Source organism: Natator depressus, chromosome 15, assembly GCF_965152275.1.
Source record: "Natator depressus isolate rNatDep1 chromosome 15, rNatDep2.hap1, whole genome shotgun sequence".
NCBI lineage: Eukaryota > Metazoa > Chordata > Testudines > Cheloniidae > Natator > Natator depressus.
In genome coordinates, this window is record NC_134248.1 from 13308790 (window position 1) to 13322848 (window position 14059).

The window sequence follows — 14059 nt, forward strand, 5'->3', positions numbered from 1 at the left end:
AAAAAGGCAATGGTTAAGGGAAAAAAGGTCTAATTTTAAAGTGCCCTTCAGTGGTTCACTGTTAGAGGATAAAGACAGAACATGTGGAAAAGTTCCACTACTCAAGTGAAACCTGTGGAAAGTTCTTTCTTCTTGGCACAGGGTAACTGCACATAACAGGGGAATTTGGGGGTTGGATTTAGAAATACATTCAGAAAAGTCTAGCAGTGAGGGAATACTTCACATTTCCTCCTACTTCAGCATCTTCAGCAGCAGAGGTTTCATTTCCTTCTTCATCTGTGGGTCAATCTGGACTTTCCTCAAATCCTGGGCATTCAGGATCCGTTCATGCACTTCTTGGAAGAGCTCCTTCCCCACAGCTTCCTCCACCTGGCTGCGCCATGCCACCAGTTTGGGCCAGCCCTCAAAGATGTTGCAACCAGCACCTACGGACTTTAAAGAGAGAAAGACACAACAGCCAAACATGGTGAAAAGGAGAGGGATTCATTTCAAGTAACTGTGCACAGCAGAATCCTGCCCTGGATTACCATGTATCTGCCACAAGTAGGAAGACAATTTGCTGACTAGTGTCAGTGTCATCCTCAATCTGCTCCAGCCCCTAAATGTCTGAGCCTGACTTGAAGGGTGAGGTACATCCTCATTGCAATTCACGTGGTGCTTATTGCAAAACCTCAGCCACTAGAGCTTAAGTCAGGAGCTAATGAGCCAATTTCTCCAGCAGCATAATACCATTGAAGCTAATGAAGTTACATCAGCAGAGAGTTTGGCTTAATAGCTGTAACAGTTCTCACATGCACTAAGGCATGATCAATGAGAGAACACAAAATCATCATTTAAGATCAGAATTGCAGCATCAGCAGTTTTTCTTGCCCTCTCAAAAGTTTATCTGCAGGGTGACCCGCTCTTTGGAGGGAGGCAGTGCTGCCCCATAAAGCATCTGGAGGAGAGGTGGAAAGTGCTGTAACCCAGTACTCCAGGCAAGTGATGGATCCATATGGGAGCCACTTCATTTTACATGCTGTATTTTGTGAAGTCACTGATTGGTATTTTGCAGACTGAGAGCATGGAAATGACTTGGGGAGGAAGCCTGCCCCCCCTTGGGCTGGGCTCTTTATTTTAATCTAAACATCAGTTCCCCGTTGCTCCTCATTTACTCTTCCTAGGATTTGAATTCTTCACAAGAAGGATAGAAAACTGTAATGAGGAGGGAATGACATGAATGAAAACATAGGATTTGGGGGCGGGACAGAGCAACACTGGATCAGACTGTTCTATAGCATCTGCCATCTTTGTGAGGTAGCTGAATCCTGCTTCCCTTCTAGTCATGTGGTGCTGCATCAAACCCCCCTTCCCATCTCCAGGGAAACTGCAGCAGCACCACATGCTGGTCTTCAGGCAGTATAGACAACATCAGTTTTTCATGATGCTGAAAATTCACTAACAACACTCCTACACTCACCTGCATGAGCTCTGTGATAGCCACCAGGTCTGCCAGAGAAATCTCGCTGCCCACAATGAAGGGCTTGTCCTGCAGGAACTTCTCTGTGAACTTTTTCAGGGAATTATTCAGCTCATCCAAAGCCTCCTGCAGCTTCTGTAAAGGTATTGGCTTTCCTGTGAATAGGGGAATCACCACCTGCATGGGGAGGAGGGAATAGGATTAGCTTCCATACACATGCAATGAAATTTAGTCATCACCAAATGGGGAACTGCACAGTTTGCTCCGTAGATTTACAGGAGAGCTAATCTGGAACCCAGCTGTATGAATCCTCTATTTCTCTGTACCTCTAAGTATCAGCAATCAGAATGAGACTTAATGGGATCCTCCAAACAGCTGGATGTTGTCCTGTTGCATTTCTGAGAATAATCTGTGGATCTCAGGTATCCTTACATCAAATGCTGGCAGCATATGCATCAGGTTTCACAGTCCACTTCTCGTACTGTCTTTTGCTCCTACTTAGTAGGTGAAGTAACCTTTTAATTTAAGTGGAGCGCTAGGATCCCTACAAGTTTGGTTTCATTAATTTACCCTGTAAAAGGAGACATACCAAATCTCCCAAAGACTCTTGGCTTTCCTGCATGATCTTGCTGTTCTCCATGAGACCACTAGAGGGAGAAAAGAGCCAGGTGCATGTAGTTTACCACATGGCATCATCATTATAATTTGTTTCAGAGTGGTGGCCGTGTTAGTCTGTATCAGCAAAAAAAACCGAGGAGTACTTGTGGCACCTTAGAGACTAACAAATTTGTTTGTCTCTAAGGTGCCACAAGTACTCCTCGTTTTTTTAATTATAATTTGTATTATCATAGCACCATGTAAGTGATTTGTATGTGTATGTATATTGTATATACACATATTAAATATGGATTTCTGTATGTTCACCAATTGGCTGGTTATGGTCACAAGACATATGGACAACCACCCCCAAAATGCAGCTATTTAACCTCACACAGGCACTTAAAAATGTGGGAGCACTTAAAAAAAAATAAAGAAAGATGTTAAATGCCCCTCATGGCTCTGTCTGGAACTCAGGAGTGCTGCTAATACTCAAACTAACTACAAATGACCAAATCGGGGAGTGGTACTTGGCAGCCTGGATTAAGTAGGGAATCTTGCCCCATGACTTGCTCCAAAGGCTAAACTGGTTCCTCTCTGGGGAGGTCCCCAGAACAAGAGATCTACGGAAGCAAGAATGTCTCCGGAGGAAGTCTGCCAACAAACCAAAGCACACAAGGCAAGAATCAGAGATTCTAAGGCCAGAAGGAACCATTGTGAACATCTAGACTGACCTCCTATATAACACAGACCACAGAACTTTTCCAAAATAATTCCTAGAACATAGCTTTTAGAAAAACATCCAATCTTGATTTTAAAAAGAATCTATCACAACCCTTGGTAAATTGTTCCAGTAGTTAATTACTCACTGTCAAAAATTTACACCTTATTTCCAGTCTGAATTTGTCTAGTTCATCTTCTAGCCATTGCATCGTTTTATACCCTTTTCTGCTGTACTGAAGAGTCTATTATTAAATATTTGTTCCCTATGTAGATACTCATAGACTGCGATCAAGTTGCTCCTTAACTTTCTCTTTGTTAAGCTAAATAGATTGAGCTCTTTTAGTCTATCACTATAAGGCATATTTTCTAATCCTTTATCATTAGAGGCTCTTCTCCGAACCCTCTCCAATTTATCAACATCCTTCTTGAATTCTGGGCTCCAGAACTGGACATAATATTCCGGCCGTGGTCACACCAGTGCCAAATATGAAGGTAAAATAACCTCTCTACTTCTACCTGAGATTCCCATTTATGCGTCTCAGGATTGCATTAGCTCTTTTGGCCACAGCATCACATTGGGCGCTCATGTTCAGCTGATTATCCACCACAACCCCAAATCTTTTTCAGAGTCACCGCTTCCCAGGATAGAGTCCCCTATCCTGTAAGTATGGCATATGGTCTTTGTTCCTAGATTTATACATTTATATTTAGCAATATTAAAATACACATTATTTGCTTACATCCCATTTGGCAAGTGATCCAGATTGCTCTGAATCAGGGACCTGTCCTCTTCATTATTTACCGCTCCCCCAATTTTTGTGTCATCTGCAAACTTTATTAGTGCTAATTTTATGTTTTCTTCCAGATCTTTAATAAAAATGTTAAACAGTGTACGGCCAATCTGATCTTTGTAGAACGTCACTGGAGACACACCCTCTCAATGACAGTTCCCCATTTACAATTATATTCTGAGACCTATCAGTTAGCCAGTTTTGAATCTATTTAATGTGTGCCATGTTAACTTTATATCATTCTAGTTTTTTAATCAAAATGTCATGTGGTACCAAGTCAAAGGCCTTTCAGAAGTCTAAGTATGTCCTATCAACGCTATTAACTTTATCAACCAAATTTGTAATCTCATAAAAGATATCAAGTTAGTTTGACAGGACCTGTTTTCAATAAACCCATGTTGATTTGCATGAACTACATTACCCTCCTTTAATTCTAAATCAAGTCCCTTATTACAACAAAAATGATTAGGGGACTGGAACACATGACTTATGAGGAGAGGCTGAGGGAACTGGGGATGTTTAGTCTTCAGAAGAGAAGAATGAGGGGGGATTTGATAGCTGCTTTCAACTACCTGAAAGGGGGTTCCAAAGAGGATGGCTCTAGACTGTTCTCAGTGGTAGCAGATGACAGAACAAGGAGTAATGGTCTCAAGTTGCAGTGGGGGAGATTTAGGTTGGATATTAGGAAAATCTTTTTCACTATGAGGGTGTGAAACACTGGAATGTGTTACCTAGGGAGGCGATGGAATCTCCTTCCGTAGAAGTTTTTAAGGTCAGGCTTGAGAAAGCCCTGGCTGGGATGATTTAGTTGGGGATCGGTCCTGCTTTGAGCAGGGGTTGGACTAGATGACCTCCTGAGGTCCCTTCCAACCCTGATATTCTATGATTCTATGATTCTATGATTAGCCACTCCATTATCTTGCTGATTGCTGTCAGGCTGACAGGCCTATAATTACCCAGATCATAGCACCCAGATCATATGTTTACCCTTTTTAGAAACTGGCACATTAGCTATCTTCCAGTCTTCTGGCACTTCCCCAGTACTCCAAGACCTATTGAAAAGCAACATCAATAGTCCAGAGAGCTCATCAGCCAACTCTTTAAAAACTCTTGGATGCAAGTTGTACTTCCGGCTCAGGTACAGAAGAATCGCAGTGCTGCCCCGATAAAAGGGGAAACAGTAGGCCTGTGAGCTAAGGAGAGAACAGTTACATCCTCCTCGTCTCCTTACATCGCTTCCATTTAGAAAGTGTGGTAATGTTAGGGGTCAGAGAACAGCGCAGGAGCTAGAAGGTCAGCACTGCTTGTTCTGCTGATAACCCACAGCACCTTTACACTTTAAGAACCACAGACCAATGATATTTTATAAAACTATCATCATGCAGTATAATGTAGTGTTTTCTGCATTTCCTTTTCCCTCTCAGCTGTTTTAGGGCCTGATCCAATTCCCAATGAAGTCAATGGGAAACCTTCCATTGACTTCAACAGACATTGGACCAGGCCTTTATTTTGTCAGTTTTTTGTTGCTATGAAAAGTATATTGCACACGTTCCTTACAAAGACATGGCTCAGAGAATGCATTCTCTCAAAAATACACCACTTGTTCTCCGCCCCACAAATATGAACAAACTTAGAACTTGCAGATTGTGTCCTGGCAAAGAAGATAAGCCTTGTGGAAATCAAAGCTCTCTCAGAACCAGACTGATTCTAATGGGGCTTTCAGCGAACCCTTCTCCTTGGCTTCTTGAAACACTGCTTTCCCATTTTGCTCTCTGTTCACTTGCGGTCTTGAGGAGTGGCACCATCTTTCTAAGTTGCCGGGGGGTGCTCAACCCCCATTCCACCCCAGGCCCCACCCCCACTCCACCCCTTCTGCCAAGCCCCCACCCCTGCTCTGCCTCTTCCCACTCCCGCTCTGCCCTATACCGCCCCCTCCACTGAGTGCACTCCACCATCGCTCCACCCCCCGCCCCCACCTCCTGCATGCTGCTGAACAGCTGATCCTCGGCGGGCAGGAGGCACTGGGAGGGAGGGGGAGGAGCTGATTGGCGGGGCCTGTCGGCAGGGGAAGCACTGGGGCGATGGGGGAGGAGCTGACTGGGGGTGTGGCCGGTGGGTGCTTCACCCACTGTTTTTTTTCAGCACCCATGGAGTTGGCGCCTATGGTCTTGAGCCACCTACATTTGTGTGAATCTTAGTATCAGGAAAGGTGCTAAGATCCCTTCAGATGGGTCACAGGCTGAATGAAAAAGGAAGGCCTAGTGCCACACTGCCCCCTGCACGTACAACTTTTTTCTCAATACGCTCCAGGTGTGTTTCACTGAGACACAGATTGGCACTAACTCTCCCACGCCTTGGTGAGATTCCAATCTGGGGCCCCAGGAGAACATTCAGCCAGCCTGCTCTTCTCAGTGCCTCTGGGAATCTGAAACCAGCCTTATTACCGGCATGTCCTAGCACACTGCAAGACCAAACACCATCCCATGATCCTTGTAGAGGCGGACTGCAGCAGACAAACATGCCGCTCAGAGGTGTTATGGTTGTAAATACTGCGACAAGGATGTGAGGTTTCTACCTCTGCATTCTAACCTCTCTCCTAAGGTGAAGCTTCCATCCTTCAGTATAGGTACTTTCTTCAGGGAGTTTACGTTGCTAAATTCTTGAATGTTGAGCCCTAAAAGAATTATAATTAATAAGAAAAACAATCAGTGATTAGTGGTGGAGAAACCAATAGAAGCTCAAGCTGAGCTGTCAGTGTAGCCCGTTTGGAACCCGTTAATGGGGATTAGTCAAACCAGTGGCAATATTTTGCTATTGCCACTGCCAGACACTGAGAGGCACCTTGTTATAAATAAGTCAGTGGGCGTTTTCAAGAGGTGTGTTTTTCAAATTAAAGAAGGAACATAAGCATAAAAAGCCGAAATGTCCAGCCAGGGTCTTTGCAGTTTGACAGTTATGCCAAGCCTTTCCGCGCATTGCACAGGGACTCGGTCATTTTACTCCTGTTAATGCTAGCGGTAGTGAAACATGCTGAAAAAAGTTACCTGCAAATGGCCATTGTGAAATGGGAAGAGCATTTCCTCCGATCTTGGGGGAGGGAAAGAAGGAGGAGATTTCAATAAAGGCAGATGAATGTTTTTATGACATATTTTCCAAAAGTAAGGAAGAAGGGAAATGAGGGGACAGACTAGTCCTCAGCGGAGCAGATGTGCACACAGTGTTAAACAACTGCCTTCTGCAAGGGATTTTCACATCACACAGGTTAAAAACCCATGTCTAACTTTATAGAACGAATTAATAACAATGAGTTGTGGTAGGCTGAAGTAAGGGAGAAATTTCTACTTTCAATTTGCTTTTCCAGAGGTGGTGTTAGGATGGATAAAGAACCATCATGAAAGGTCAGGCCAGCCTAGAAAGCAAGGCATATAAATCTTTGCTCTCCTTTATTAGACCCTTCACCTCTGTTTTTAAAAGCATCTCAGAAAGAAAAAAGCCGTCAACAGCCGCAAGTGCATGTAAATTCACAAGGGTTGATTACTCAGCAGACTACACGGGGGTCATTGTTGCACATACAATCACATGTTTGCGGTCCAAGACTGGAATAGATTGGCTTTTGCACAACAATCCTCTCTACAAAAAGTGAAAAGCCAGCATGGTGGCTTATTGCCACAGCAAATATTTAAAAAGTCAGGTCAGCTACTGAGATTGGAGTTTTGCTTTCCCAGATCAATAAAGATGACCCTGGCAGGCTGGCACTGATGGACAGCATAATCCAGGGTTTCATATTGTCTCAAAGAGTGATCAGCAATAGAATTTCATTAGTTCATAACAAAATGTTAGGACTAGGACAGGTTGTCTGAAGAGTGATGCTATTCTGAAAAATGACTCTATGGATGAATGAAATGAATTATGCTTGAAGGTCCCAATCTTTACTGTATCTCAGTAACCACTGATCAAATTTGCAAAGTTTACAAGAAAAATATAGTGTTTTCAACCTGCCAGCCCAGCACATTCATAGAAACATAGAATCATAGAATATCAGGGTTGGAAGAGACCTCAGGAGGTCATCTAGTCCAACCCTCTGCTCAAAGCAGGACCAACCCCAAATAAATCATTAATAAACATCAATTTAATCATCAATAAACATAATATTCACCAATTTATGCCTCAAATTATACCAGTGCAATCCCAATGAAGGCTAGTGTATTACTAAGGAAATAATTTGACCTAAAGCTCTTAATTGCTGAGAATAAAGATGAGAGGAAATAACCCATCTTAACTCTCAGATGCCAGGGTGAGTTTGCTGATAAAATAAATCTTGTTCATTTAAACAGAAGATATGATGTGGAGTCACTGAGTCACAATAAATATGAATGCATGTAATGGCATTACTAGTGACTTTTCAGAGTAGGCCAACACTTTTATTACATTTATAAAAGGCTCTTCTTGCTTTCTTTGAGGGGATCAGGAAAGTATCCCTACTACTGTACAGCAGGAGGACGCTGGATATAAAGGGGACACTTTGAACTTGCCCACAGAGAAGCACCAAGAGAATGCACCAGCTCACTTAACGGGATGGGCCCAAGCAACAAGGCAGCAGAGTGTGTAATGTTGCTTCTCCCTGTTTGATAGACAGCTGCACCACCAGACCCAAGAGGTGACATATTCACACAAGCCAAGATAAACCAAGAGATCTAGTCCCAAACAGATTTGCCTATAAATCCCCGTTCCCAGAGTACCTGCAAGTCTCGCACAAAGAGGCATTAGGGCACTACTGTAAATAGGGAGGGTACAGCACAGAAGAGGATGGGGACCCCAGAAAAGCACAGAGGCAGCTGGGGGGCTATGTGGCTGTAGCAGGGGCAGGTGTCACAGGGCTGAGGGAAGCACAGAGGGAGGAGGGTGTGGGTGGGTGGGTGATAGGGTTCATTTTCCAGGAGGGAGGAGGAAAGGGGGTGAGAGGAGAACGGTGCTCAGCCTCCCCCCCGGCCCCCCCTTTGAGCAGCTCCATGGGCTTAAAGTCGAAGGCGAACATGTAGACGCATTGGCAGGGCTGGGAGAGCAAATCCAGGTACAGCTCCAGCCCCATCCTGCCCGGCCAGCTGCAGGTTGGAAGGGGGTGGGGGCAGCGGCCGCGGGGATTCGGGTTACAGCTGCAGGCCCCGTGGCAAACCAAAAAGAACCATCGCTCTGCACTGCTGATTGGCCGAAGGCGTAAACAAAACTGAACGGGGGTTGGGGGATGGGGCCAATCCGATGAGACCAAAGGGAGGACGAGGGGTTCTAGGGTCTGTCCTCATGCCCCCTTGCCCCCCCCCCATGGACACACTCAGAACAACCCACGTGCAACGGAGGGCGTTTAAAACTGCCCCGTGTTTGGGGTAATATGGGGGTGAGGGAGATAGGTGGGTTCCCTCGGGGAGAAAAGGGTTGGGGTGCTGGAGCTGGTCCCCGGGGGAAGAAGGAGGGGCAAAGCCATGCTGACAGTACCAGCCGGCTGGTTCCCTTGGATTCTGCTGGGTCTTGGCAGGAATCAAGAAGCTTGTGTTTGCGTCAGTGTTTCCAGTTCCCCTGCCGCATAGGGGAATGGGCGGTGGGGGGGTGGGGAGGGGGAATGGGCGGTGGGGGGGTGGGGAGTAGCCACTCCGGACCTGAACACAGTGCTCTGCTGGGACACACAGCAGCGTTCCTGCTCCTCCCCAAGGCTGATATACAATGCACTCCAGTCCAGCCTCCTAAAGTGCTCTTTACTTGTGAATGTTTTGGCTGTCATGGCTCCAATCATTCTTCTCTAAGTGTTGCCCTCCTTCGATTTTTCTGTTAACCTGCTAGAGCAGAGGTTTTCAAACTGTGGGTCGGGACCCCAAAGTGGGTTGCAATCCCCTTTGAATGGGGTCACCAGGGCTGGCTTAGGCTTTGTCTACACTACCAAGTTTTGTCGACTACACTTACATCAACACCCAAAAGTCGACTTGATAAAAATCGGAAAAGCTTGTTCACACTAGCCCCCTCTGGCGGCACATCATCCACATTGGGGGCACCATCATCGACAGTGTGAGCAATACATTGTGGGTATGTGTCCCACAGTGCAGGGTGACACCTTCTGTCGCTAGGTGTTGTGGAAAAGCGGAGCAGATCATGGCGCATCTTGGGATCATGCTAAATGTCCTGTCATGCATTGCTTTGTGTCCTTGCCCTCCATTGGCTTCTGACTTTCTTTCATGCCATTTTTTCAATGGCCATTCTTTGCTGTGCACCCCAGCATCTGTAATGAGAAGGGGTGGATCCTGCATTTCTCTTCTATGCTCTGTTAAGTGTCATGAGGACAGTGCACCTGGTACTGCAGTTAATTGTGAAATTACTGGCAGAGGAAGACTCACAGGCACCCAGCATTCTGCATGATATGGATAGCAGCAACGTTACATTGCTTTTGGCAATCACAGAGCAGCTGCATAGGGTGACCATCACTTTTGGGCTAGGGAAACCAGCACTGAATGGTGGGATTGCATTGTCATGCAGGTGTGGGATGACGAGAAGTGGCTACTGAACTTTCGGATGCGTAAAGCCACCTTCCTGGAACTGTATGCTGAGCTGGCCCCAGACCTGCAGTGCAAGGACACCAGAATGAGAGCTGCCTTCTCGGTAGAGAAGCGTGTAGCAATCACTGTCTGGAAGCTGGCGACTCCAGACTGCTACCGGTCAGTCGCAAATCAATTTGGAGTGGGGAAGTCAACAGTTGGGGCTGCATTAATGCAAGTGTGCAGGGCAATAAATCGCATCCTGCTACGAAGGACTGTGACTCTGGGAAATATGCATGAAATAGTGGACGGCTTTGCAGAGATGGGTTTCCCTAACTGTGTAGGGGCGACAGATGGCACACATTCCAGGTTTAGCACCAGACCACCTCGCAACAAGGTACATCAATAGGAAGGGGCACTTCTCCATGGTGTTGCAGGCGCTTGTAGATCACCGTGGGAGTTTCACAGACATGAACGCAGGGTGGTCTGGAAAGGTGCATGACGCACGCATCTTCAGGAACACCGGCTGTACAGAAATCTGCAAGCGAGGACTTTCTTTCCAGACCACAAGATTACAGTGAGGGATGTGGAAATGCCCATAGTGATCCTGGGAGACCCGGTTTACCCCTTACAGCTCTGGCTCATGAAACCTTACACAGGACACCTGGACAGCAGTACGGAGTGTTTCAACAACAGGCTGAATAGGTGCCGGATGACAGTTGAATGTGCTTTGGCAGATTAAAAGCACGCTGATGTTGCCTTTATGGCAGGTCAGACCTTAATGAGGAGAATATTCCCATGATCATAGCTATGTGCTGCACTTTGCATAATCTCTGTGAAGGATGAAATGTTTGCTCAGGGGTGGAGTGCTGAGGCAGGATGCTTGGCTGCTGAGTTTGAGCAGCCAGATACCAGGGCTGTCAGAGGAGCCCAGAGGGCAGCAATTGAAATCAGGGAGGCTTTGAGGAAGCACTTTGACAATGAGCAGCAGTAATGTATATCTTTCTTAGAGTTGCTTCCATGGTGCATTCCATTTTTTTCCCCTAGGGGGCTATGTTGACATTTGGGGCCACATATCCCAGTAAGAAAATGATTAAAATGCCTGTACATGTACTCATAGTGATTGCAATGTGAATTTGTAGAAAACAAAATAAAGATGATTTACCATTATAAAACTTTGCCTTTATTGATCAAGTAAAAGCACAGTGACACTCACCAAAACACAGATGCTTGCTGGGAAAGGAGGGACTGGGAAGGGGCAGACCTCACAACTGTGTGTAGGTCCAGTTATCATTGTGAAAGTTATGTGAAGGGGTGGAGTGAAGACGAAACTGAGGAGTCCCAGAAAGTGGAAAGGAATGTGTGGGCGGAGTGGAGGGGGGCTGGTAAAGAATTGTGCATGTGCTGCAGTGGAGATTGAGTCTGGACCTGCTCACTCTGCAGCATTATTAAAGACGTGAGCATTTCTGCTTGCTCCTCCATTACTTTTATCATCCACTCTGTTGCGTCCCTAGCAAATGCTTGATTCTCTTTTCTATCCTGCTTTTCGGCTTCCCAGCACTCCTTTTGTTCCCTTTTCTCTGTAGTGGAGGACTGCAGTACCTCCCGGAACATGTCTTCTTTGCTGCGTTTTGGCCTCTTTCTTATCTGGCAGAGATGGTCGGCAAGGGTGTGTGTGGAGTTCCTGAAGGCCACATCTGGTGAAGCACAGGGGACAATGCACTGAAGCAGGATTGTTAAATTCACGCACAGCATTGAAACATTTCACTTATATGCACCTTTTGCAACATACCAATCACTTTCTCACTGACCCTTGCCAGGCACACATCTCTGCAAGCACACAAAACATGCTGAGTGTTGACCAGAGGGGGCTGCACCTGGACAGAAGGACATAGTCTTTGTAGGGGTTGTGGTACAGCTTTACAGGGAACTAATTCTAAAATTATCCCAAACTTTTCCATAGGCAGGGATCATTCTAGCAGACATGTCACTGCTGAGGGTAAGCAGGGAAACCAGGATACATGTACTGCATGCTTGCAGCTTCCGTCCTGCTCTATATGCAGCTCACCTATGTGCTACTTTGGTCCCTGCACAAGTGATTGCCAAATGGCGCGGGACAGTGTCCTACAATGGGGGAAGGAACAAAGCTGCACTGCCACGCAACCTGCGGCAGAGGATTACTGAGTACCCACAGGAAACTTTCCTGGAGATCTCTCTGGAGGATTCCTGCGATAGCTCGGCATGCATCAACACCCTGTTCCACCGTACCGATCAGCTACACAGGGAAATATCCAGCTCACAGAAACACAGCCAACCTCCCACATTTCTATGCCCTGAACCTACCTCTGCATTACACAAGCCACAGCTACTTACCAGGTGTCTCATCTCCTGCTTCTTGCTCGCTGGAGAGCAACTGCTGAGACTGGCTAGGCACCTCAGGAGGGGAGAAAAGTTCCTGGCTGCCTGCCCCACCGGGCGACCCCACCGGGAGCTGCACATTCTTGTCTAACTCCACTTCTTCATCAATAACTTCATCCTCCGGATTAGGTCCTCTTTCCGCAGCCTCTGTTCCCTCTGAAGTATCCCCAGGGGCTGTTGGTGATGGAAGTGGGGTCGCCACCGAGGATACCTTCCAGCTCCTTAGAGAAATGGCAGGTCTTAGGTGCAGCACCGGAGCAGCAGTTTGCCTCCCTCGCTTTATGGTACACCTGCCTCAGCTCCTTTATCTTCACTCTGCGCTGCAGCGTGTCCCGATCAGCCTTTTTGCACAAGCCTCAAGAAATGTGCCCATAGGTATCCCAATTCCATGGGTCAAGTGCAGCTGGGACTGCACAGCCTCCTCTCCACATATACTGATCAGATCCAACAGCTCCATGGTGGTCCAGACGGAGAGTGTTTGGTGCGATAGCCAGCCATGGTCACCTGGGAAGACGCGATGAGACCTCCCCAGGCCGAACCAGCAAGCAGGAAATGGAATTTAAAATTCTTGGGGCTTGCCAGGGGGAGGGGCGGATGGTTGTTTACCTGGCTGCAGGCCAGCTGAGTTCAAACTGCTGACAAGAATGGTCAGGATGGGCATTGTGGGACACTTCCTGGAGGCTACATAAAGCAATTAAAACAGGTGTGGTGTCTACAGTGGCTCTTTCCTTTATTATCAACAAAGGGAAAAGAAAAAAAGTCTCTCATGGGGTGGAAGTATTTTGTCGCCAAAATGGGGCATTTTTCCTGACAAAAGTCACATCGCAGTGCGTACGCACTCACTGCTTTGTCGCCAAAAGGCAGTTTTTTAATGTACAATCACATTTTTAATTATATACTTTCCCTTTACACTCAAAAGAGTGAGTGGCAGATTGTCAGTGCCTCAGGTCACAACCCATGCTTCCAAATAGTTTATAATAGGTTATTACTTTCTAATAAACAAATGAAGCCAACGAATAACTCTTCGACACCTCCTACTATAAAGAACTCAAAGAAGACCCCACACCACAACTTACCCTGGAATTTAAGGATATCATCAAATCTTTCCCCAAACAACTCCAAGAGAAACTCTACAAAACTCATCCCCCAAGAACCCACCCCAGGGACCTTCTACATGCTTCCCAAGACACACAAACAAGGGAACCCAGGCAGACCCATTATATCTGGCCATGGCACTCTCACTGAAGGAATATTGGGAAACGGTCCTCAAATCACTCACCACACAAAGGGCCAGCTTCCTCCAGGACACAACTTACTTCCTCCACAAACTCCGCAACATTAACTACTGCCCTCAGAACACTATCCTTGCCACCATGGATGTTACATCACTGTACACCAACTTCTTCACAATGATGGCATAGCTGCCCACTGCAAATATTTACAAGATAATGGACAATCCTCAGATATCCACCCTCAACACATCGCTGAACTCATCCATTTCATCCTCGCCCATAACAATTTTATATTAACATAACTAACATTTTGTCCAAACC

General features: G+C 46.2%; 1 protein-coding gene across 1 annotated transcript; it reads right to left on the reverse strand.

The window, feature by feature from the left end:
* Positions 1-225: 225 nt before the first annotated feature.
* On the reverse strand, positions 226-8659 carry LOC141999390 (glutathione S-transferase theta-1-like). The gene is made up of 3 exons (XM_074972755.1): positions 8561-8659; positions 1460-1636; positions 226-432 (listed from the first exon to the last, which is right to left on the reverse strand). Exons 1-3 carry the CDS (start codon positions 8657-8659, stop codon positions 232-234), a joined length of 477 nt encoding a protein of 158 aa, XP_074828856.1. The 3' UTR covers positions 226-231.
* Between the last annotated feature and the right edge of the window lie 5400 nt (positions 8660-14059).

What these genes read in the sequence shown, in the direction of transcription:
- LOC141999390 (XM_074972755.1), bottom strand. Translation starts at nt 8,659, where the DNA reads ATGGGGCTGGAGCTGTACCTGGATTTGCTCTCCCAGCCCTGCCAATGC. An exon ending in TGGAGCTGCTCAAAGGGGGG is followed by an intron (nt 1,637 to 8,560) that starts GCCGGGGGGGAG and finishes CTCCCCATGCAG; the next exon opens with GTGGTGATTCCCCTATTCAC. An exon ending in CTATCACAGAGCTCATGCAG is followed by an intron (nt 433 to 1,459) that starts GTGAGTGTAGGA and finishes CTCTCTTTAAAG; the next exon opens with TCCGTAGGTGCTGGTTGCAA.